The sequence below is a fragment of the Aulonocara sp. 'chitande type north' Nkhata Bay genome, linkage group LG14 (assembly GCF_057382095.1).
Source record: "Aulonocara sp. 'chitande type north' Nkhata Bay isolate Kocher_YH1m ecotype deep benthic linkage group LG14, A_spYH_male_GT1.1, whole genome shotgun sequence".
NCBI lineage: Eukaryota > Metazoa > Chordata > Actinopteri > Cichliformes > Cichlidae > Aulonocara > Aulonocara sp. 'chitande type north' Nkhata Bay.
Window position 1 is genome coordinate 2680375 of NC_141357.1, and position 26002 is coordinate 2706376.

Here is a 26002-nt window from a genome sequence, read left to right on the forward strand (position 1 = left end):
CTCCATAGAAGTAAAAATGTCAGCCTGATTAGGAATTAAAGAAAATGTCATGGGGTCACCAGAATGGTTGGAAACATCCTCTGGGGACAAAGAGCATCCATGCAAGATTTCACAGCAGCACGGCAAATCGTTGTGGTTATCCCCGTTGTCATCTCTCAGCCCAGGCAGACAGTTATCTGTATGGATGCACAGAGTGGCCTGGGCCTCAGGGACTCTGCAATCAAAATGGTGTTTGACCCCTCCTTCTCTCTCCCACCCATTCTCTGCCTTCCGGTTTCTCTCTGGCATACAGCGCAGGGCCCATCCTTCTGCTGCAGCAGACACGCTGGCTTGTTAATTTCCTGATTGTGTAATTATATCAGGATGTTGTTTGTGCTATCAGAGATGTTGCTAGTCATTGTTTGGGCTGTGTGTGTTTGTGTGAGATGAGTGTCCATGATAGCAAAAGCATGGAGCCAAGGTTTGCTATCTGAGCCATCAGAGATAGCGGCCTCTACACTCTGTGACTTCTTCACGTAACAGCTCCTTGTTTTGGACAACTGAGACACACGGTGTCAGGAAAAGCTCAAGCAGTCGAAACGCTTCATCTTTGGCTCAAAGCTCATGAGACGGTGCGTTTGTGGCCTGAGCAGATGTCTTTTGAACCCAAGATGAGGACAGAGATCCTAAACTGTAATTGCGCATGTTTAGAGTTCATTCGACGAGGAGAGGCTGGCAGGAAGAAGGCGGCGGAAGGGGAGGTGTCGTCCTCTCACATCAGACATGATGCTCTGGGGCCAGCCGGAGAGGAGGTGCAAATGAGTTTAGGTCACAACGCAAAAAGGACTGCGAGATGGCTGTGATTAGTTCCAATGTTGCCGTCCACCCTTCCTGGCCTTGGTGATGATAATCACTCTACTTGTTTTGCCTACTTCGTGATAGAGGCCAAGGGCTACACGACAGGACTCTAAACAAACTCTTGAGCTGATAAAAGGCAGGCAGTCAGTTTACACAAGTGAGACTACTCACGCTCTAGCTAATACTGTTCTTTAATGGCCCCATGCTCTTCCACTGCACGTTCCTGTCCAGCTCCTCTTTCATTTTTTTCCTGTGGACACACAAAAAACATACAACATATTTCCCGGTTTCACTGGAAGTGACCAAACCACAAGTCATATTGTGACTTCATACATTTTTGGGTGCACATCACAATCCTTCACTCCAGGTGATATAATCTTGATCTCACTTAAGTTGTTCATGCTGCCCAGTGGCAACAGTGGCAATTTTGAATGTGCACAAATATTGCATTTTGCAGTTTTGTCTAACCTTTTTGCAGCATCTGATCATTGCTCGCCCACAGACCAAGAACTGCATATTCCTTCTGACACGATGACCTTGATGCATGTAAGCATGTGTCCTGTAAATGTTCCCTTCCAACAACCACTGTCAGAATCCTTCCTGGACCTGTTTTGGAACACATGCAGATTTCAATCCAGGATAATAGGATCACCCTTTAAATACCCTTTGAAACAGCTATACTAACAGGATGTGTGACCTACTCTTGAGCATTCTCCACCATCAACCTGGCTGGACTGCGTTAAGTAGACACCTGATTTGATGGTCGAGCTTTGTCAGATCGTCCCAGCATAAGCCCAGAGGGGATGAGCCACAAATCACCTGCTAAGACTCTTTGGAGTCAGAGCTAAGGACCTTAATCCCCAAGTTTACCTCTCTTACCTGTGCTTAGGCCTCTTACTATGCGCTCACTTTGCAGGACACAGGGCTCTGTCCTGGAAAGACTGGCTGAAAATCCGACACCTGCTGTAAGGACACCTGGTGTCCAGATTTACTAAGACTGTGCTACAACAGGAAGGCCTGTACTTTATAATAATAATAATAATAATGGATTGGATTTATATAGCGCTTTTCAAGGCACCCAAAGCGCTTTACAATGCCACTATTCATTCACACACTGGTGGAGGCAGCTACAGTTGTAGCCACAGCTGCCCTGGGGCAGACTGACAGAAGCGAGGCTGCCATATCGCGCCATCGGCCCCTCTGGCCAACACCAGCAGGAAGTAGGGTAAAGTGTCTTGCCCAAGGACACAACGTTCCACGTGTACATTATTATTACAGTGCACAACTAGCCAAAAAGTTATGCATTCATTTTTAATGTACGCACTCCTTCTCAGCCAGTTTGTGCAGTTGGTAAGAATTAAGCATAAAACATCTCAAGACCCTGATTAACAGCGATATGAGGTTAATGGGGGGCAGGGGGGCAAACTCAATTTCTTTTGTGGAGCAAACGATGTGTAATCTCCAGAGAAAAGTGTCCTCTGTATTCAGCTGGACAAGGAGATGTCTGTGGGAATGTTTCAGAATGAAATACTTTTGCAAAAATACTATATGTGCCATGTCAGGTCTGGATGGAGCAAGTCGGTGTCGAAAGTAAGTAAACCAAGAAGAAGAAGAATATCAAAGAGGCTGCTTCTCACAAATATAAGGCCGATAAAGCTACGAAACTTTATTTATAGGTCAATAGACTTACATAGACAAATCCTTTCAAACTACTAGATGTTCCATTGTTCAACTGAGGAAACAGGGTTCACCAATAGCTGCTGTGCTTTTTTGACCCAGTCGTGAGCTCCACCTATGTAAGAGCGTGCAAAATGACGAACTTAGTGCCTTATTCCTGTCAACCAGCCTTTCTTTAGGTACTTAATCACCTTCAGGAGGATTGCTCCTCCCTTGGCTAAGCTGCCCATGAGACGCATGCTATCCCCGGTAAACCGTACTTATCAAAGTAAATACTTGATCCGGACCAGGCTGGCAGCTAAACATGAAGCAGTAAGGAGCTTCTGAGTATTGTGATTACAGACTAAATGGAGGACAATCATCTTAGTGGCATGGGCGTGACCTCTGTGCCCTATGAAAATGACGCATTGCACATAAGATATAAGTGCATGGAGGTGGTGACAGAGTTTTCAAAACTGCACAAAATTATAAAGACACAATGTTTTCTAAAGCAGTTGTGTTTACTAAGATGATCGCATAAAAGAGTCGTATTGTTCCCAAAATGTGACGTGACAGAAAAAAAGAAGCATATCCTTTGAACACTCAAACACGAACCTTGTTTGTGACCTGCTCGTCCATTCAGGAATGCAGTGTGTTGGTATGCATTTGGGGCAGTCGGCAAAGAATATAATACACTTTTTTTTTGTGAATACATCATTCAAAATGAATAAATCATGTTTAAAAATACCTTATGAAATGAATTCCACTTGCTTTCTAGCACTCGGTTAGTCTCTTAAAGAAAAATGTCACACTCCAATTCAGATGTTTGAGTGGCCTGAAATTCCTCCCTATTTGAGATAACACATTTCATCCAGTAGAGGGTATAGGTGCTCCAAGAGGAGCACTGCCACCAGGGGTTGCTGCCTTATTGGATACCACTGTCTTGCAATTCCACATGCCTTCGTAATCTGTTTGTACATTGTGTGTCTTCCCAAGAGACGAGCAGGGACAACTGGCACTTTGTGTGTCGTTTTTCTCTCCCTTGTTAACAGTTATACTGTTTTGCAAGAAAAAAAGCAGAAGTAAGAATAAGAAAGTTTCCTCTACCACCTTCATGCACTTTAAATTGACCTGGTAATCTGCAGTGCATCTGGTTGGGTTGGAAAGGTTTTTCCATTGTCAGGATGCCTTCCTAGAAAGTCAGGCATGAAATATGCTCCAACTTGAGGTGAAAGAGAGTTGACTTAATTAAAAGGCATTATTAGGGATCCAAAGGTTAAGTCTTAATGGAGATCTAGGCATGCTCATGGTTTAGCTGTCTTTATTACCAATCGAAAGATTTTCAAGAAGATTTTTATCAGGATTCAGCATTTTAGCACCGTGTTTCCAAATCAGATCAGAAATCAGATCGGGCAGAAGGAAGCGTGTTTAAATTTTTTATTTGTTTTAAATTCTGCCTACTCATTTTTTCAATTTTGGAAGCAGACTAACAGGATATTTGTAAAAACCACAAAAACCAGAGCTTAATAATAATAATAATTTATACCTGAATGTTGGAACAAATAACGGAGAAGATATTGTAGCCACTTTAGAATCTGTAAAAATCAAACAAAGTCATACTAAAAACTAAACCTAAGGTAGATACACATGCTGGAGAACAAAAACAAATAGTAAGAATAATGAGGAGCTGGGAAACATTGATGCTAAAGGAATATGCACTCGTATTATGACTGGGAAACCAATGGTAAGTTTAATGTTAAGACCTTTAAAATACTATGAACACACACAAAGGTGCGGTGGTACATGTTCCATTCCAAATATCAGAACTTCTTACCCGATCTCTAAGTGTGATCCAGGAACCAGGGAGAAACTCATTTTGGCCCTTCTGTTTACTACACAAAACTCAAAACTAAGTAAAATTTCATTACTGCTGATGGCACATCAAGTTACCTGTCAGTCTCTTGTTTGACCAATAATTAGAAATAATACTTTACAATTATTGGTCAAACGGAACCATGGTCTCAGTAGTTGCCGACTCATCGTAGCTGCCTTACAGCGAACTGTAGACCACCCCGAAGTTCATGGTCTAGACTATATAAAGTGTATAAAAGTGTAAAGCAATGTATAACATTTTCACTGCTATAAGTCCTTAGTTTGCATTAATCGCAGTCTGCGGGTCTCAGTTTCTTACTCCTCCCAACTGAACTGCACAAACCTAGCTAGGCTGTTAAAAGTTTTAGCCAGCTAAGAGATGAAACATGTTACATTTAGACTGCACCGTATAACTCCCGTGACTGGCTAGCATGTTTCTACAATTGTAAAAAGTACATTTTGCACTCACTGTATTTTAACATATTTGAATAATATCAACACTTTGCTGTTAATCAGGAAATGAAAAATGGATAAGACCTATTCACGGCTATTTAAATATTTTGCCAGTGTTAGTGTAATGAATCTAGCATTGGACTCTCCAGTTCTTAATGAATAAACTGTCATACAAAGTGAGAATGTAATAATATAATCGTGATTTTTAGGCCACTCAAACATAACGTCAGCTAGCATAATGTTAGCTTATAACGAGGTCTTGGTGTTGTTTAGCTGTCTTTTGTCAGTTGTCTGGAGATGGGAGGGTTGCATGTCTAGTCTGTTGACAAAAAGAACATTGGGAATAAATAAGCATATTTATGCATATTTTCATGTGCCAGAGCCCTGACTTCAGTTCAGGAGATGTACCTGACACAAGGAGGATTATATGGTGCTGGTGGCGTTGTCTCTTTCCTCTGCATTTGTGCTTCTTTGATGAAAGGGATCCGCTCTCAGAGGATGAAACATATATGTTCGTATCTTTAATCTGAAGGTGCAGGCATGAGTTTCAAATTCCCCAACCTCTGCATACGTGGCCAGTGTGCAGCCCGTGTCAGTTGGAAGGCAGATGTGCTTGTGTATTCAGATTGAGTTGGGGGAACATGGCGGCTTGTACAAACCACAAATCTGCTCTTATGTATTTTTAATGGATTAAATCTAAATTCATGAAACTGCATCATTTTGCAGGAAGATTTAATTACGTACAGTTGTGGGTACAGTTTCCTTTCTTTCTATTAAATAACATAAAGAATAATATTTTACTCTAAACTGAGCCAGTACAACTTTTTATTAATGTTAACCCTCAAAATTATTTATAAAAAATGTATAATGGCTGCTCCCATCCACACTTGCCCTTCTTGCCAAAAAATCCGCTCATTTTCTGTCAGCAGCAAGTCCATCTGTGCTTTTTCTTTTAAAATTCTTTTGTTTGAGCATTTCTTTGAACGTGGTCAGTAAGTATTCTCAGTTTGCTTCATGTTGAGTCCTTAGACTTATTCACAAGAGGTCGACGAACATTTCCAAACCTTTGCTAATTTATGACTGCACTTGGAGGATATGCAGCCTGGCTTTCATTGTGTTGCAATCTGCAGTGTTTCATTTGTATTACGCCACAAAAGTACACATTATTTGCATGCCTTAGCTTGGCATGGACTGTGATAGTAATTCTTGTTTTGTTTCACATTTCAGTTGCTTTAAAAGCACCGAAAGCTGAAACACAACATGACCTGGACTACTTTGTACGTCATTTCTAAAGAACGCGAGTTTCCGATTCGAAATGTTTTTGTCCGGTGTAAAAAGTAAATAATGCTGTCTACGTGTCTAATCCCAGAATTTATGTTAATGATAATTAGTTTTTACAGACGCTTTTATCCGAAGCCACTTTGAAATGCTGGAATCTTGTTTTATACAGGAGATTTAGCTTTGGTTTATATCGCTGCCAACCAGCTGTATGTTTGATCAAGGGACACAAACAGTTTAATGTCCCCCTACCAGAGCTTTGAACCTAGCCTGTGTCCTTTTGGCCCAGTCCTCAAACCTCCCACTCTTCTAAGCATTGCCCACTGTGGGTAATCTGTGTGTAAGCGTTGTGCTCTTCTGGCCTCCTGTATGCGATTAATCATTTTTATGAAGGAGTAAAACAAAGACAACTTAAAACACCTTAGCATGTTCATTATCCTGCACTCAGCTAATGCACAGTGTCACCCTGTGCTTGTGACGCACGAATGGTAATCTGGTAGGAAGCTAAATGAGAACACCCCTGGACTGGCTCTATTCTTTGTATGGCAGATCTCTCTGCATGTGGATCGAATCAGAATTATCCACTAATTGACTATTTACAGGGCCCCAGAAAACCCCTAATGGACTTGATATTAAATCCCCCTTAGATATTTAAAGTGTCTTTTTGGAGGGGCTTGCCGAAAAACCAAGCCTTTCCTTTTTTACAAGAGGGCCAAGCTAAGCCCATCAGTGTGCTGAACGGGCCAGCCAAGCCCAGGCGGCTGTTAGATGGGATTATGGGACGACAGTAGAGAAGGGCAGTGCGACGTAGGGGAGAGGGGAGCGGATCTCCCCTCAATGACTTCCAGATGGACTGCAAGTCCCAGCTTCTCTGGCTGGAGATACATACTGGGCTTAGTTAACTTCTGCTCCATAAGGGGCTTAAACGTGGCTTCTTTATAATGAGATTGACTAAGGTTTTATGTGGAAACAGATAACATAAATTTCAATATGCCTGTCCTGCCTTGAAATGCACTATTAAAGCCTCTACTAAAAAACTATTAAGTGGAGTCACTGATCTTTGGTGTGACCCTCCATCGCTTTGTTGTTTTTGTTAAATGTAATTGACTTTAAGGGTTTGTAGGCCGAGATACAGTCATTAACTATTGCTTCTGCTCAATGTTATAGAAGCTCAAGTCGGTCAAGACTAGAATTGTTTTGTCTACTTACTTCAATGGGAAAAACTGTATAAGTGAAAATAATAGGGCCAGAAATTATATTTCACCAATACTTGTGAAAATAACAGATGAATAAGCATCAATTACAACTGAAAATCTGAAGCTGTGCTGCAAACAGATAAAGCAAAGTGCATACATAATCTATAGTAGTCACAATTAGTAAAAACACTGGTACGGCCCTCTGGGATCACCCTGGCTGAATGAAGTTTGCTCTGAGAGCTACAGGAATGTCGGATTACTATTATCAGACAACTTACAGCTCAACATTTCAAGATAGCTGGCTGATGATTTGTTGATTGGAGTGTGAGCGCTCTATGATGAGAACATCCTTCATGTGAACTACATCAGCAGCTGAGAAAGAGATCGAGAAAGAGGTGCTGACAAGAACCAGGACCTGGCCATCAGCATAACTCATGATCTAACGAGAGCTGCATGTGAGGCAAAGCAGTGCCCTCCACGCTGATACACGCATCCTGCTGTCTCTACATTCCTTTCAACAGATTGACTTTTGATTGCAGGACACTTTGACATTTACTGATTATTACCCAAGTGGACACTTGTACTATAAGTACATATTTTGGTTTCGGTTAGACAATGCCGCAAGTGTCAAGTAGTGGTCTTTATGTTTTATAAATCAGTGGCGTTCAGTGTCAAACCAGTGAGAATTTTCTGGCCCAAAAGGTATAAAAACACTTTTGAGGTTCTTAAAATGAAATCAAGCTGAAGCTGCTCAAAAGCCTTTTAGCAACAAGCTTGTGTACAGAGGAGGGTTTCACTTAAACACCAAGCTTGACATGTTATACCGCAGCCATAGAGTATAGTGCATATTGTGAAAGGGTTTTTTGCAACATCAAAATCTCTAAACTGCAACCAAGATTATCAAACTACTTTGATTTAATGTCTCTTTAAAAATCTCAATGATGTTGAGCAGAATGAGTATTTAAAAGTTTTCAAATCTTTGCTATTTTTCTTTGAGCTCTGCATGTTTGCATGTGAGGAGTGAAAAAGGCCAATAACAGTAAAACTTGGACACTCTGCATCAGTCAAACCACAACCAACACAATGAATTATGCCCAACGCCAACATTTTTCAAATGTCAAATATTTGCTCAGTGAAATTTTGATTGACTCATCGTCATAGACCATAAACTGTCGTTAGGCAGCAAAATCATCTGGAATGCTATTTATGGGACTTGGCATTATTTATCATCAGCTTTTAATAGCTTTAAATATAAATTCTGAACATTTTTCCTCATAATAATAAGGAAATTGTAATGAAATGTCATTTAGTGTCTTTAAGTAATTATGTCAGACAGTTAGATTCATGAAAATGTTTATTTATCACATGTGCAAAAATGTCCAAATATTCAAAAATGTTATATTGAATTTACATGAAATAAAAGGACAATGTACAAACCTATATCATTTCGTACAAAGAAGCTTTCGTTGGCAATACAAGTTCCGATTTTTACTGAATGCAGTTCTACTGAGGACGTCCTGTTCCTTGTCCGCTCAGGCTGTTTTATGTTGTGCAGGGATTTTTTTCCTAGTAAGTAATCTGGGAGTCGGACTGGCGAGGCGCTGTCTTTTCTAGTACTCGTGCTGGCTTAACAACAGCTCTTTAAGCTCCCATCTGGTTCCTCCTGAGCACTCTTTGCTGTTCAGTGTGATTTCGAGTCTTCACTTTGGAGCCAAACGTTGACGACCCACCACAGTGCCGTGGCTGAATCTTATACTCGCAACATTTTTTCTTAAGTGCCAGTATCACACGACAAACAAGCTGTAGAAACGTACATATTAACAATTGCCATCATGGTGGATTGTGGTACAGCTTTCACTTCATTTATGTATGTACAACAACATGGGGAAAGATTGTCTTGCTAGCTTTCTAATGCCAGTGCACATGAGTTTATGACGTGAACTTGGATTTATCTTCCTTATATTTTGATCAGTCTTATTTTACACTGGGTTTAATGCATTCTTGCTCTGCAGATAAAAGTGTAACAACTCTATTTTTGGCACATGTGCATAATTAAAACTCAAAACTAAAGAATAAAATTGCCCATTGTCATTTTTTTTGGTGAGCCAATCCCATGTACACCAATCTGCTGCTATAAGAAATACCGATCGACTCATCGTCACCCAACATGGAATGGACTGTTTGTCAAAATGAGAACAAAGTGCATGTTGGTGTAGTTCAAGTGTTCAACACACTGAAATCTCCACGATGAAGCAAAAAGCCAGAGGTGTACTCGAGATGACAGCACAGCTTTGACTCGATCGAGGTCACACACTTGAAGTTGTGCTACAATATGTACTTCTGTCTATCTAGCATTTGATTGGCTCGTGGTATACACAAAGACATACCACAGAAGTCATTAAAAAGACAGATTTGGGACATGACCAGATTGTTTCTGGGGTCTTTTTATGCATTTTATTGACATTAATTTTAAAAAAGCAATTACCAGCGACCGTTCTTTATTTTGGGACTGAAAAGCACTCGTGTCTCTCAGACTAAACAGGGCAGCTGTTAACTTCTGTTTATTTAATTTTCTTTGTCCTCCTGCTAAGTGTTTTTCTGCTAATGCTACCTTGATAGGACAAGACACTGACAACCGTAACACTTTTTGTACCCGTAGCGATGCCTCTGACATACCTCAAGTGTCATTGAAACCAATGATTTGCATTTGAGTGTGACCGAACCGCCCCACTCCACCTGATCACTGGCTTATAGCACATCTGACTAAGTAAAGAGCAGGTCTGTCACTGTTTGCCACCTACAGCATTGGATGGAATATTGATTCAGTATGAACACGTGGGTGTAAAGCAACATGACTGTAGTTCATTAGCATTGCTTGGCACTGACACCCCACAGTGGGATTCTGGAAACCTTCATATGAGAAAACTGATGTCTCCAGTGACTGACATTAGCTGTCAGTCCAGTTACTCCCTGTGCTACTCAGCCCAACTTGGTACTGATAAGCCTGCTCCCGGATGGATATTGTACCCTGTGCTGAATAGCTGGAGAAATCTCGGTGAGGTAGGAGTGGCGATCCTGGTTTCCTGTGGTACAGAGGTGGATGACCTGAACTATCTCTGGATCCCGGGAAAGATGGAGAGCTTGATGAAGAAGAGGTTGAAGGTGGTATCACAGGCAGACCTCGCTGGACTGCGGCCGAGTTGTAGACGCCCAAGTCAGCTTGTGGTCGTGACACCACCGATGATGCCGGGTGTGGCACCACAGGCGCGACCGTGGCTGAGTTGGTAAAGTGAGCAGTAAAAGGCTGGTAGGGTACGCCTTCCATGCCGTAGCGAGGGTACGGCTGCACTGTAGCCCACATATTACAATTAATTGAAGGAGAGTTGGTTAGGTCATCTGCGTCTGCCGCCCCGGATCCAGACTCTGTTTCCATACCGCCATACATACACGCCTCTCTAGAAGTGATTGCCTCAGTGCGATATGGATGAGAGAGTAAGGGTGATTCGTAAGAAGGAGGCGACCGAAAGTAATGCTCATCTGAGACTGCAGTTGATGTCTCCAGGTATGACCGTTTACATCCGAGCTCCAAGTGTCGCCCGTTATCTGCAACGTTGTTACAAAGAAAACTGCAGTTAATGGCAATTGCAGCCAATGGCGTCTGTGATGTTGCACACTTATCAGCAGAACATACCTCTGTGTTTGAAGCAGTGATAAAGAAGATTGGGATCTCTGCTTTGTGGGAAGTGAGTAGAAATGGGATCTTGGGAGTCTGGGTTAGACAAAGGAACCCCAGTATCATACTGGTAAGAGGACAGTACTTGAGGATGCCCCGCGAGAACTCCTGCTCCAAGTTTCCCCGCTAGGTGACTGTGCGTTGAAATGAGCCTTTGGCGAACCATGTTCTTTGAAATCACGGGATACTCTTTCCTGTAGGTGAGTAGAAGTGATAGAGTAGAAGTATATTTAGTTTGCCGTGTATACATACCCTCACTGACAGTTATAGTGTCCTAAATGGATTTATGAGATCAGCTTTACTTTCCTGGTTCCTTTTTCTGTAAACATACCCTTGAAGTCTTGAGACACGCAGATCTCCTTCTTCACTGCCTCGGAATCCTTTAGCAAATGGATTGTTTTCTATTTTCAGCTGAGTGATCTAGGAAAATGAGACCTTAATAAAGCTGTTATTCTGAAAAAGTCCCTGCTGATACTGGGCAAGAGCTTTTATAGTTACATTTCCATTTCATCAGTCTATAACTGTGAGCTCTGACCAAAACGGTCTGACTCTACCCTTTAAAAGCAAAAAGACTTCACATTATGTCTTCATACTTTAATTAGAATTAATTAATTGATAAAATGATTAATAATTCTAATCAATTTGTCTTAAAAACTCCCTGGAAAGCAAAATGCTGAAGCAAGAGTAGTGACAGGCAGGGCTGGACTGGCCATCGGGCATTTGCCCGGTGGGCCGCTCGTGATTTTTCATTTTTATGGGCCGATGGGGTTTTATTTCTTTTCTTTTTTTAACAGTATAAATGAATGGTGGTGGATTGGCCAGTTGGTCATGATCGACTCTGGGCTGGACAATTACAGCCGAGGAGGTCAAAGGAAAACAAAGGAACGCGATTTGTCCCGTACTACTTCAGCTAGAAAGTTGATCGGCTGATCGGCTTTTTTCTCTGCGCCGGAAAGAGGAAACCAGCACAGGTCACGCTAAACAACAGCAGCACGTTTAAGCTTGATCAGCTGTTGTTAGAATTTATTTAATATTAATTTCTAGCAACAGCTGATGTTTGCTGGAGCCACAGCTGTAAAAGCTGCTGGTCATGATGTCGGTTTGTATATCTGGTGAGAGGGAAACATGAAGATGAAACCAGGAGATGTCCTTACTGAATCATCAGAGCTGTGATGGAGAAACAGGTTTACCTTTTAGGTGACATGAATGAGTTGAAGGGAAGTTATGAACTGTTTCTGAGAGACAAATAACACCAGGATCCTTTTCTAAGTAGCTGACAGCTGGTAACTGTGCAGGGGCGGGTCTAGCAAAGTGTTGCCAGGGGGCCATGTAGGGCATTAACAGGGAGAGGGGGGCACAAAGACATACTTTTCTTTCTTATTCTCATTTAAAATATCTCGCTTTTATTAAATAATCATCTGAATCTTACAACCAAAGTTTTCATCTGATGTAAAATGTATAGAAATCAATTATTGTGTTCAGTAAATATTAAGTCTAATATACCCTAGTAAGTTATAGTATTCTTCCCTTTGGGAAGGTACCATCTGTGCAGTTTGCAATTCTGTTGAAGAAAGATGTTGAATCTATTTAATTACTGTAGAAAAATAATAGATTTCTGTGCATTTGTTTGATACGTGCATTAAGGCAAGGCAAGGCAAATTTATTTGTATAGCACAATTCAACAACAAGGTGATTCAAAGTGCTTTACAGAGACATTAGAAACAAAAGAAAATAAAAAGCATGATTTAAAATTGATTAAAACAAGCAAACAAACAAACTAACTAAACACACACATTTCACACCTGTTCGCGCGATCTGAACCCTTATCGTAAGGGGAGCTACCAGTCCTTCTGTGGACGAGCTACTTTCTATTTTAAATTCCCTGAATTTAAAATACTCTCTAGACCCAGTCTAGACCCAGCTGGGGAGCTACCCAGAGCTCTAAACCCACTTAACAAACAAACAAACAAACAAAACAGTATATAAAATCAAAACAGATAAAATCAAAACAGATAAAATCAGTAGTTAAATGTAAGTTTTGAAATTTAAGCTTAAAAGTGTGGATTTGGTGCTTTATTCAAATGCAGCTGAGAACAGGTGAGTCTTCAACCTGGATTTAAATAAACTGAGTGTTTCAGCTGATCTGAGGCTTTCTGGGAGTTTGTTCCAGATATAAGGAGCATAAAAGCTGAATGCAGCTTCTCCGTGTCTGGTTCTGACTCTGGGAACTGATAAAAGACCGGATCCAGATGACCTGAGGGATCTGGAAGGTTCATACTGGGTCAGGAGGTCACTGATGTATTTTGGTCCTAAACCATTCAGAGCTTTATAGGCCAGCATCAGAACTTTAAAGTCTATCCTCTGACGGACAGGCAGCCAGTGTAAAGACCTCAGAGCTGGACTGATGTGGTCCACTTTTTTGGTCTTAGTGAGGACTCGAGCAGCAGAGTTCTGAATGAGCTGTAGTTGTCTGACTGATTTTTTAGGTAGACCTGTAAAGATGCTGTTACAGTAATCAAGCCTACTAAAGATGAATGCATGGACTAGTTTTTCCAGGTCCTGTTGAGACATCAGATCTTTTATCCTTGATATATTCTTGAGGTGATAGTAAGCTGACTTTGTTATTGTCTTAATGTGTTTTTCTAAGTTTAGGTCTGCATCCATCACTACACCCACATTTCTCGCCTGGTTTGTGGTTTTTAGATGTATAGATTGAAGTTCTCTGGTGACCTGTAATCGTTTTTCTTTGGCGCCAAAGACTATTACCTCAGTTTGTTTTTGTTTAGTTGGAGAAAATTGTGGCACAACCAGTCATTAATTTCCTCAATGCATTTACCAAGAGCCTGTACAGGGCCTCGGTCTCCTGGTGACATTGTGATATATATTTGTGTGTCATCTGCATAGCTGTGGTAGTTTATTTTGTTGTTCTTTATAATTAAAATCGGTTTTGTCAATTAAGCATCTTGAGGCAGAGGGTGGGGGAGTGGTTCCCTACTTTTCTTTCTTTTCTTTTTTTGCTGGGAGTATTAGTGAGGTATATGTAATTATAAATTAGGTTGTTTTTTATTTTTGCTAAGTACTGTTTAGAATACCAGAATAGGGAGGATGGTGTAGGTTTAAGTTTATTATAAAGGCTTTATGGCTTTTCCTATAATACCTGGTGGGCCGGTCACTAGTCAAAATGCCCGGGCTGATTTTTTGTCCCAGGTGACAGGGACTAGACAGAGATAACATATTTCTCCCATATTGGCTTCTCTTCACTGGCTAAATTCTTCTCATCACGTATAAGGTCTTGAATGATCAGGTCTCATCTTATCTAAAAACCTCATAGTATCTTATAACTATAATAGTCAGAGCACTCTCAGACTGCTGATTTACTCGTGGTTGCTGGTGCATTTAGAATGTAGAATAGGAGGCAGGTAGGTGTGTTCACACCTTGCTCCATACTCTACACCCCTCTGGTACTGTAGCTGTAAACAAACATTGCTTAGCACAGCAACTATCTGGCATTTTGGCTAAATTAAACTCAAAGAAGTTCAGGGGAAAGCTGGATGGCAGTGCTGTTTTGCCCTCCAGGTGGGTGTGTCCCCACAGATAGGTCTAGGCCGTTGGGAGTCCCCCCCCCCCAGTCTGATTTTACAGACGACTCACTGTCACCAAAAGAGTTTTAAAAATATGATCTTCTCAAACTATAAAGAAAAGGAAAATATTTAAATTAAGTGTCTTTATTTAAAAAAAAAATCATGATGTGATATTATAGTATATAGTATACAAGAAATTTGTTCACTATTTTTATTACAAATTATATCAGTAAGGAAGCTGACTAAATATTAACTGATAATTTGTGGCAAAGGGGTGGGATTAAATAAGTGTGTACAGAACGGCAGCTACATTGAAATGTATTGATTTTTTTGTATAGTATTTTATTTCTCTCTTATTTCCTTTCTAAATGTATATTGTTTACATGTCTGAACTAAAAATGACCAAAAATGACCAAAGTGCTTAAAGGAGGTTGATAATTGTCGGGGTTATCTCTGTAGTGTTGTTGTTCTTTGCCTTCCAACATAAAGTGCCTTGAGGCAATGTCTGTGGTGATTTGGTGTTATCTAAATACAGCTGATAAATGGAAAATTCAGTCACTATTCCTGTCAAGGTTATTCCTAGTGCTTCTGCAGTACTTCCATACTTCCTTCCTCTTGAAAATCACTTCCCGGGAATCCTGTTCTGACCACTTGCACCAATGTACAGTGAACATGTGCTACAGTTAAGGCTGGTGGTCCTGCTGATGTACTGCATTGAGACTCTTGATGTTTGCTCTTAGGGTTTTAGAAAGAGAACAGCAGTGAAGACCTTCAACATGAAAGTCAGCTCAGTTTGTCACAGAAGTCGTTTGGTGTGTTAACCAATTTTATCTCTTTAGTCCCTGCCCTTTGTACACACCGCCCGTCGCTACTACCGATTGGATGGTTTAGTGAGGTCCTCGGATCGGCCCCGCCGGGGTCGGTCACGGCCCTGGCGGAGCGCCGAGAAGACGATCAAACTTGACTATCTAGAGGAAGTAAAAGTCGTAACTTGAATCATATCTGTTATTAACCTCTGTCTCTCTTCCACAGCATGTCTTTATCCTGTCTTCCTTCTCTCACCCCAACCGGTCGCAGCAGATGGCCCCGCCCCTCCCTGAGCCTGGTTCTGCCGGAGGTTTCTTCCTGTTAAAAGGGAGTTTTTCCTTCCCACTGTCGCCAAAGTGCTTGCTCATAGGGGGTCATATGATTGTTGGGTTTTTCTCTGTATCTATGAAGCGCCTTGAGGCGACTTTTGTTGTGATTTGGCGCTATATAAATAAAATTGAATTGAATTGAATTGAATCTCCACAGAGAAACTGGAAGTTGCCTGAACAAGATTTGGGGAGTGATCAAAAATAGGAGGAAGCATGAAAACAGCTTTAATTATTTATTATTGGTATTACCTTTATTTAACCAGGAAGTCCCACTGAGATAGACATAGAAACTAAAAACATGAAGTTGCGTGGTTATGGTTGTTTTTTGTTTGATTTTTGCTTTATGTGGTCAGGGTTATGGTGCTTTTCTTCACATTTAGATAAAACACTTAATACCCTTTGAGCACTTAAGACTATTCTAAACCAAATGCTAATTATTATAGCATACATCCGAGACATACCTTGTGGTTTTGATAAGAGGTTACGGAGATGAAGGCTGTCTCGTGAAAGACATGGGTGCAGTAAGCAGTGTTCTTTGATCCAAAGGCATTGTTCTCATCAGCTTTGACTATGTGTAGCCTGGGCTGGTACTTGTGCATGGAGTTCAAGATGATCTAGCAAGAAAAAGAAGGCATTTATTTTCAAAATTACTGAGCATACCTGATGTGAATGGTGACTAGAGGACACACACATCAATCAGCTACAGTACAGCATTAAAACCACAGACTCCACATCATACCACAGAAACGTCTCAAAACAGTTCAACACAACTAAGCCAGTGACCCAGCTTTCAAACTTCCTAGATGATCCAGTCGAGCATTTGTGAAGTATGGACAACAAACTGGATTCATGGAGATCCCACTCTGCAACTCACAAGACAAAACGATGCAATATCCCTGTGCACAGTGCTTTTGGAGGGCTAAAGGATGAATCCATGTAGATCAACTCAGCTTGTTTGGAAAGGCTGAACTTAAAGAATGAATCAACATAAAAATGTTTTTAGTCTGTGATAACCAGGCTTTAAAATCAGCCATGTAGAATCTTCAGTTAATGAGCAATTAAAGGTGATAAATGCAAATTAATGCATATTACTCTTGAACAATTAATAATTTCCAGTGACAGCATGACAGCTTCCACTGCCCACCCTCAACACATCAACTTGTCCTTATCCCTGTGTGCGTAAAATAAAGTGGTGTTTGCTGTATTTCATCATCTTGCTAGCGCTGCATAAGAGAAAGAAGCAGAAGTTATTTCATTTTAAAAGCAGAAACTTATAAAAGAGGGCAGTAATTTCAAATAATTATCAGCAAATATACAAAGCGTTCCTCTGCAGTTTGTCACAAATATGGCTGTTAGCTAATGTGTGGTTGCTATATTTCCCAGAAAGATAAAAAATGTTACTGTCATAATAAGAGATGGAGAAAGAAATACCAAAGAGAGGACAGGAGGAAGCTTAGAGAGTAACGTTTAAATCTTAAATATAATTTCCTTATTAATTTTAGAGTTTATAAATCAGATGTTTTGCTTAATTATGTTTTGGTGAAACAAAATGAAAAACAAACACACTGATTTGTGTTGCTGAAAATAAGAAAACATAACACTGTACCCGGGGTTTAGTTAAAGTTTAGTGGAGGCTAAAACGGTGGGTTTGCAGTACTGTGGGGAAAATCTGCAGTAATGCAGTATGTTGAAGTGATACAGAGCAGGTTGTGGTATTCATGGTCGATGATTAGATTCTGAATTCTTCCTTTTATATTAGCTTCATAGTGTCAGAGGTTGAAAATCTGAGGTAATCCAGAGCAGCAGCACATGTCAACTGATTTTGGAGCTCAGAAAAAGTTATTATGTGACTTGTTTTTGAGCAATGGAAAATAATAAAATTGATAATAGATATCATTTATGATTAACCACATTTTTTAAGTTCAGTGAAGTTTAGTTTCACTGGCCACAATCAGGCTCGATTACTGCCAGACCTGTTAAACCAGTAGATAGACGAGTCTGACAAAGCGAAGGAGGCTTGTGCCTCAATCTAAGGGAACAGCTGAGAAGACAAGGTCACTGACATCTGTCAGCCTGAACAGAGTCACAGAGTCATTTCCAAGGCTTTGGGATTCCAGCAAATCACAGTGAGAATCATTTCTCCACACATGGAGAAAACTGGAAGTGCTGGTGAACCTTCCCATGAGTGGCTGGCCTGCCATGGGCACATCTAAAGAACTGCAAGCCTCACTCGCCTCAGTTATGGTCAGAGTTTATGATTCAACAGTAAGAAAGAGACTGGACAGAAAGGGTGTCCATGGTAGAGTTCAAAGGAGAAAACCACTGCTGACCAAAAAGAACATCAAAGCTCATCTCACATCTGCCAAAAAACATCTTGATGATCCCCGAAAATATTCTGTGGACTTAAATCCATTTGAGATACTTTGGTATAATCTTAAACACACTGTTCATGCTTGAAACGCTACAAGTGTAGTTGAATTAAAACAATTCTGCAAAGCAGAACCACACATTCATCTGAAAGACTCATTGCAGTTCTTGCTGCCAAGGGTGGCACAACCAGTTATTAGGTTTTTCAAAATGGGCCAGGAAGGTTTGACTAACTCGTTTCCCTTTATACATTAAATCATCACAACTGCATTTTGTATTTGCTCAGCTCCCCCTATTAAAAAACGTTTGATGATTTGAAACATTTAAATGTGACAAATATGCAAAAAAGTAAGAAATCGAGCAGGGGAAAATACTTTATCACTGCACTGGAAGATTACCAATAATCTTAGTGTTATGGTAAATGAACTGGAATGTATGCAGCGCCTTTCTAATCAAGTTAATCTAGTTTTAACAACAGGTAGAACTTATCTCACAGCATGAACACTGACACCAAATAATCATAATTACTGTTTTTGCTGCAGATGGTCTCCGTGCCACTGACACTGTGTGTCTGTGTGTGTGTGGGGGGGTGCTGTGTTCACTAAAAAATATGAAATCATTTTGAATTAGACGGCTGGAAAAGTAAGTGCTGTAGGGACATTTTGCAAATAAACAGTTTACCTGTGACACGACTGGCTATAAAAATGGGAAGCAGTTCGTCGCCATCTCCAAAAAACGTCAAATTGTGGAACAATTTTGTAACAATTTCTGTTTTTAGCGTAAGATATAGTTCCATTCAGACACTGTCCTTTTCAGAAGAGGCTTTGCATATTTCAGCAAGACAATTCTAAACTGCATACTCCATCTATTACAACAGAAATAGATGAAAACAATTGGATCAACCCAAAATGAAAAATATCACAGAGGAAATCAGAGACTGTTGAGCAGTCACAATCCTCTCTCCTCTTTTCCCAGATGATTTTTTGGACTCTTGTTCAGAGGTTATGCTACACAGTTGTAAATATTGCCCTGTTACTTGCATTAAAATGACCTTATTTCTTTCTTAAAATGGTAATTTTTTTCATTTTGGACATTTATTATGTTTTTGTGCAAATCAATGCAACTCTCACTTATGTCTTCCTGTAAATATGAAACAATGAATTCCAGACTGTGTGATGTCAGTGTGTAGCAGTTTTAAAACAGACCTTTTTAAAATGTTAACAACCTTTCTGGCTGAATGCCCTGCAGGCCAACGTCTCCCATGTGCACACTATGCTCGTTAAAGTACCAAACATTTCCCTCTGAATCTCATCTTAAACTGAACCCTTTAGTTGTAACATGATTAACGCGTTGAGTGAGATCTTGATGTTTCATTTCCATCACAGGTGAGTGTTGCTATGTGCCAGTATATAGCAGGTGGCATGTGTGTAGTGTTTACATTGTTAGGTATCTGCAGGTCAGCTCAATAGCATCACTCTTCTCCCAGTGCTGTGCCCAGTGAAGCGTTAGCAACAGTAGGGCAGGGTCAGCGCTAGTCCAGCTCTGTCAGGGCTGATAATCGTCAAGCTATGCACCTCGACTCCCTCCTTCTTTTGCCAGACACTCTCCTGAGGAGTCTTCACCTCCAGGGAACTCCCAAAGAGAATCAAAGGTTGAAGAGGGCATGGGGAGCTAGGCACAGGTTCAACAGTGACCAGCCCCTCGCTCACTTGCTTCTGTTGCTGAGGCAGGGTGGAGACAGAGATAAAGCTATTGGCTGGTTCAATGGAGGCTCTCTGTTGACCTTTGTCTGCTCTGCTGTCTGGCTGCTGTTTGGGGGTGATACTGGAGACTCTTGGGTGACTGAAAGCACCGATCAGGGAAGCCCTCTTAGATCAGTGAAGAGTTAAAGAAATTGCTTTCATCTCAGCTGATTAAAAATGGGGATTACTGACTTTGATTGAGATGAGTCCTGAAAAGGCAGTGAGTTATTTTCTGTAGTAAAGTAAATGATTTCATTGGCCATATTACAGCCAGTGAAATCATTTTAAAATGTTTCTTTCCATTATTACAACAATGGGTCGGATGGTGTTTGGTGAGATCTGGATTCCTACGAAACTCAGAGTTAACCCTTAAATATATCATTTACTATTATTGTTAACACATCTATATATTTTTAAATGAACTGTTGAAAAGCACTTGGGCTAGTTATAGATGCACCACAGTTTTGTTGTTGTTGAGGTTTTAAAGGTGCATAAGTGACAGATTAATGTCTGTACACATAACACAATGATAAACGGACTTGTCCTTTTATAATACTTTCCTACACATATACATATTTTTCTTCATGAGTGTTTTCTATCCAACATTTACACACGTTCATACTCTGATGGATACACTGAAGAGCAACTTATTCATTTCTTAAAAGCATCTTTTGGCTAACAGCAGCTAATCCTGAGTAGCTAGCGTCTGTTTGCTGGCAAGAACGAGCAGATAGTTTCTTCTGGTGATGTAGAACAGGTTGCATTGCCAAAAGCGAATAGCAGTTGAATTAACGTCTGTAACTGACTGTGATGTCACCAAGTATTTAGTTTTTTAGGCATGAATTACAAAAAGAGAAGCTGTGACCTGTGTTGACACCTGACTCGTGATGAATTATAACTGGTTAAAGCACTTTGACTGAATCAGAAGCAAAGTGGGGCCAGAGCCACTGAGTTAGCAGCTTTTTCCTTTGTGCTATTTTTATTTTAAGTTAAGGAATATTTCCGTTTTACCTTAAATGCTTCTCTGTGCACACATGCTCCTGCAAAAGGTGGAAGATGTACAAAATCAAGCCCATCCCTGTTTTAAAAACATTCTAGGACCTCTTTAGCCTTTTCCACAGGTCACTGGAGCACAGGTGCTACATCTTCAGTGTGATACCTTATTTCTAAACTCTGGTTCCAGCCCTGGATAAAACACAACATAAAATATTGAGAATATCAAACATTTAGATGCTGTTTTTGACCACTAAATAGACTCTAATTACATTATTATATTATCTCATGAATTTCCAATGTGAGAATTTTTCTATCACAATTCATTTACTACTACTAAACTTATTGATGCCACACTAAACAGCCTATGAACAGTGAGAGCTATGGTCAAAAGTATTATTTTCACATTATACAAAGAGCATAATCAGGAGTTCTGTCGCTCTACTTCAAGAGGCACTGTTTCACTGCACACCTCCTGGTCTGCGCGTCATTTGGGCCCTGCCTGGCCTCTAACTTGCTGTCCTCATTACTCGCCCTTATCACTAGCAAGGCACTCAACTCAATCTGACAGCAGGCCCCGCCACTGATCTGAGAGGTTATGAACCTAATGAGCCCGCACATTGATGGGATGGCTTCAGACAAGCTATCCCAGGATCCCCCTGGGGAGTGCTGCCACAGTCACACTCTTCACCTCCCTCTGCAGTTCTCTCTCTTACACACTTCATCTCTTCATTCCATCTTTCCATCATGAATCAGCCTGTGAAAAACAGCACGATGATATTGCTGCTCACATATCTATCAGTCCGATATTCAGTTCAATTCAGCTTTATTTACACAGCGCCAAATCACAACAACAGTCGCCTCAAGGTGCTTTATACTGTAAGGCAGACCCTACAATAATACATACAGAGAAAACCCCAACAATTATATGGCCCCTATGAGCAAGGACTTTGGCGACAGTGGGAAGGAAGAACTCCCTTTTAACAGGAAGAAACCTCAGCATAAACACAAACATTTTCTAAACATAACCAGGTTTTGGTGCATAAATCTCACCGAGATCTGGGCTTGACATCAGCCCACGTTTGTTAAAATCCAGCTTTCAGCTGCTTATCCAGGTCCAGGTTGCCATTGTTGGAATTTAAGCAATGATGCTCAGGCCTCCCTCTCCCCTACACCTCCCCAACAGCTCTTCTGGCAGGGCACCAAGGTGCTCATTGGCTCAGTGATATTATCTCTCCAGAGTGCCCTGGGCCTAACCCTGGACTTCCTCCCATATCAACAATCCTGAAACACCCAGGAGCCATACAGGATGTTGACCCCGTTTGACATGGAGGAATATTAGCAACAGAACCACATCATCAGCAAAATACAGAGAGGGGATTCTGAGACCACTTAAACTGACACGCCATAGTTGCACCTATAGTTTATAATAGCTATCCAAATAATGTTTACAGATACATTAAATAGAGGTAGAATGAATAATGAGAGGCAGAGCCTTCAGTTTTCAGGCCCCTCTTCTGTGGAACCAGCTTCCAGCTTGGATTCGGGAAACAGACACTATCTCTACTTTTAAGATTAGGCTTCAAACTTTCCTTTTTGCTGAAGCATATAGTTAGGGCTGGACCAGGTGACCCTGAATCCTCCCTTAGTTATGCTGCAATAGGTGTAGGCTGCCGGAGGCTTCACATGGCGCACTGCGCGTTTGTCCTTCTCGCACCTCTTTTCACTCACCATATATTTATACACGAGTACTTCCACAGTGTGTCTTTTGTCGCGGCAGATGGCCCCGCCCCGCCCCTCCCTGAGCCTGGTTCTGCCGGAGGTTTCTTCCTGTTAAAAGGGAGTTTTTCCTTCCCACTTTCACCAAAGTGCTTGCCCATCGGGGGTTGTTTGACTGTTGGGGATTTACTTTGAATTATAAAGCCTCTTGAGGCAGCTGTTGTTGTGGTTTAGCACTAGGGATGCACCGATACTGATACTGGTATCGGGTATCGGTGCATCCCTATTTAGCACTATATAAATATAGCTGAATTTAATTAATAGAATAGAATAGAATAGAATTCAACTTTATTGTCATTGCACATGCACAGGTACAGGGCAACGAAATGCAGTTTGCATCCATCCAGAAGTGCTTTAGTGATATAGATATATTACAATATATATTAGCAATAATATAGATATGTGAGTATATTACAGAAATGGGTCTATTATGGTATGTTATAATGTACACGGTATGAAGTATGTTGTGAATATTCTATAACTATAAGTATGTACAGGCTGTAGTGATTAAATTAAATAGTACTCATTAATAATTTTTTAGTATAATCAGTTACAACTTTACAATAAAGTTCATAAATTTGTTTGGAAACAATTGTTTATTATCTTTTATCATTAGCATGTTTCATTATAACTTCATGTTTAGTTAACAGTAAAGCACTGTTGACTAAATTGTAACTGACAGTCAGTGATTTAAGCACAGTGGTCATTTTAAAGTATGAATCTTTCTCTCGTGTAGTGTGTTTCACCCTGTTGGCACCGACACTTTGGATTACTGAGCTGGCTCTGTGACTGGCTGTGAAATTGACACATCTGAAGCTGTGGCAGAGACGAGGCCATTGAACAAACAGGTAATGGAGCACCTGCTTTTACAGGATGATGATCTTTCGTACCACATGCAGTAACGCTCAGCAGTCGAACACATCTGTCTAGGAGAGAATCATCTCTTATGTTAACAGTTTAGTTCAACTCTGCACCGTCACAGACTTTATTGCACTGCACTGCTGGTTTCACTTCCTTTAATAAATCCTGTTGTTTTCTGGAGTTTTAAATATTTTATGTTCGTATTAATTTTGTTTTTATTACTTAAAAATTTGTTCAAATTCATACGTGTTTTAATGTATTGTATTTATTTGATCATTTTTAAAGATATGAAGATATATGCCTTTCTACTTATTTGACCTATTTTATAAATGCTGTAATGAAGGAGTTTCTCAACTTTGGGATAAATAAGTATATCTTAGCTTTTAGCTTAGCTTATATTCGGTTCTAGGGTTGCTATGTTAGCAAGCCTGTTTTTTATTTTTTGTAACTTATATTGGAAGTATTGAGCCATCCATCAATGTTATCTTATTCTTTTATCCATTTTTAACCTATTGTGAATATTAGTCACCAAGTGTTTTCTAAAGATGGATGGACACAGCATCTCATTCCAAACATGAGATTAACATTTAATTCACATCGCAGTGTTAGACAGCAAGCATCACAAAGCGCTACAGCCTCTAAAATCACTAAATGCTTATTTAAATAACTAACATCCTCCATAGCTACTCACATGCCCAAAAGGGTCCAGGTGGTTGTTTGTTAGCTTCAGCTTCTGAAATGACACCAGCTGCCGCATCCAGTGAGCTCCAGTGGCAGGGGAATCAGGGTGCACATAGAGCCTGCCTGGCATCGCCGGCTCAGCCTTCCCAGCCACCATCCTAAAAACAGATTACAAATGGAACAAAGTGCATAGTTGCTTTCAAGAGCCAGGGCTGTTTTTCAGGGACTATGCCAGGTTCTTTAAGTTTAACATTGGACATACAAGGCTCTCCACCCTCACAGCATTACGTCCTTTATACTGAAAAGCAGTGATCCCTGCTAAAACTTCATTCCTAATTATACTGCTGCAAGGTGTTACTGAGAAACACCAGAACCCACCAACTGCATGCCGTGCCACAAGATCAGAAACAAATGGCTGTAAAACAACTCTGCTTGAAGGTCTGCTTGAATTCTTTTTTTAAGCTTTTCCTGGCAAAACTATTTTGTCTGTCCTCAGTATGAAGGCAGGGCAGCTATTTTGTTGTGCTAACGCATGGAGGACTATAATGTCATCAACTCCAGACACAAAATCAGCTGGAGCAACAGTCAAACTTGGGTAGTTTTTCTCTTTCTTTTTAAATGTTTTGTAATTGCCCCGCAGTAAGGAGGTGCTGCTGGCGAGGAGCCACAGTAACAGTTACCTGCTTAGGTCACTCTAAAGGTTCTGCTCTTTTAGAATATTTGAAACAAACCAGCAGCAGTTCCTCTTTACGTTTCTTCTTTTCTGGGTTAAATAAGGAATTAGAAGAATTGTAGTGGATGCATTTTTGTGAATGGACAGACTCCTGAGGAGTGCTTCTTCTGGAGGGGTACTATTTACGGGGGCGACCGTGGCTCAGGGGGTTGGGAATCGCATCTGTAACCGGAAGGTCGCCGGTTCGATCCCCGGGCTCTCTGTCCTGGTCGTTGTGTCCCTGGACAAGACACTTTACCCTACTTGCCTACTGGTGATGGCCAGAGGGGCCGATGGCGCGATATGGCAGCCTCGCTTCTGTCAGTCTGCCCCAGGGCAGCTGTGGCTACAACTGTAGCTTGCTTCCACCAGTGTATGAATGTGAGAGTGAATGAATAGTGGCATTGTAAAGCGCTTTGGGTGCCTTGAAAAGCGCTATATAAATCCAATCCATTATTATTATTATTATTATTTATATACAGATTATTACTCTGGTACTCCTCTGTTTAATGAAGAAAGCCAAGCTCAGATAATAGAATGTATTCCACATTATTTGTAATTTTTTAAAAGGAAATGTAGTAGTATAATGATGACAGTAACAAAGTAGGGATATTAATCCCAAACACACACACACACACATACACACACACACACACACACACACACACACACAGTGAGATGAACTGAGGCCGATCAAACGCTGCTCGTGAAGCGACATGGTTGTTTGCTAAGTAACTGTAATGTGATTACTTAACACACACATGCATATACACACTCACACACACACCTCTTCTTGTGTCCTTTGAAACTCACCACTTGTTGTCACAGAATTTGTAGCGGTGGTCGTCAGCTGGGACAACGTCAATAAGTAGGATGTATTTGGTTTTGGGATTCATCCCAGTCATTTTGACCTTGTAGCTAGGAAACATCCTCCTGTTGAAAAACACAAAGCAAAACTGTTGGACACACACTCTATGTTTCTGCAACAACATGAAATATTCCCAGAAAAGCTGATCTCAGCTACTGCCACACAAATTAGTTCTTAATTGGCCTCAATATGGACAGAGATGTCCACCCTCAGCTTTAAAATGAATGAGCTTAAGCCCTGTCTGCACAGTGCGGTAA

General features: G+C 40.7%; 1 protein-coding gene across 1 annotated transcript in view; it reads right to left on the minus strand.

The window, feature by feature from the left end:
- Positions 1-8660: 8660 nt before the first annotated feature.
- Positions 8661-26002, minus strand: part of tbx4 (T-box transcription factor 4) — a 30805-nt gene continuing 13463 nt past the window's right edge. The window contains exons 4-9 of the mRNA XM_086260593.1: positions 25691-25810; positions 24176-24323; positions 16204-16356; positions 11357-11445; positions 10984-11219; positions 8661-10895 (exon numbers count right to left, since the gene is read on the minus strand). Coding sequence (XP_086116719.1) covers positions 10240-10895; positions 10984-11219; positions 11357-11445; positions 16204-16356; positions 24176-24323; positions 25691-25810 — 1402 coding nt within the window. The 3' untranslated portion in view covers positions 8661-10239. The remainder of the gene's footprint in view (positions 10896-10983; positions 11220-11356; positions 11446-16203; positions 16357-24175; positions 24324-25690; positions 25811-26002) is intronic.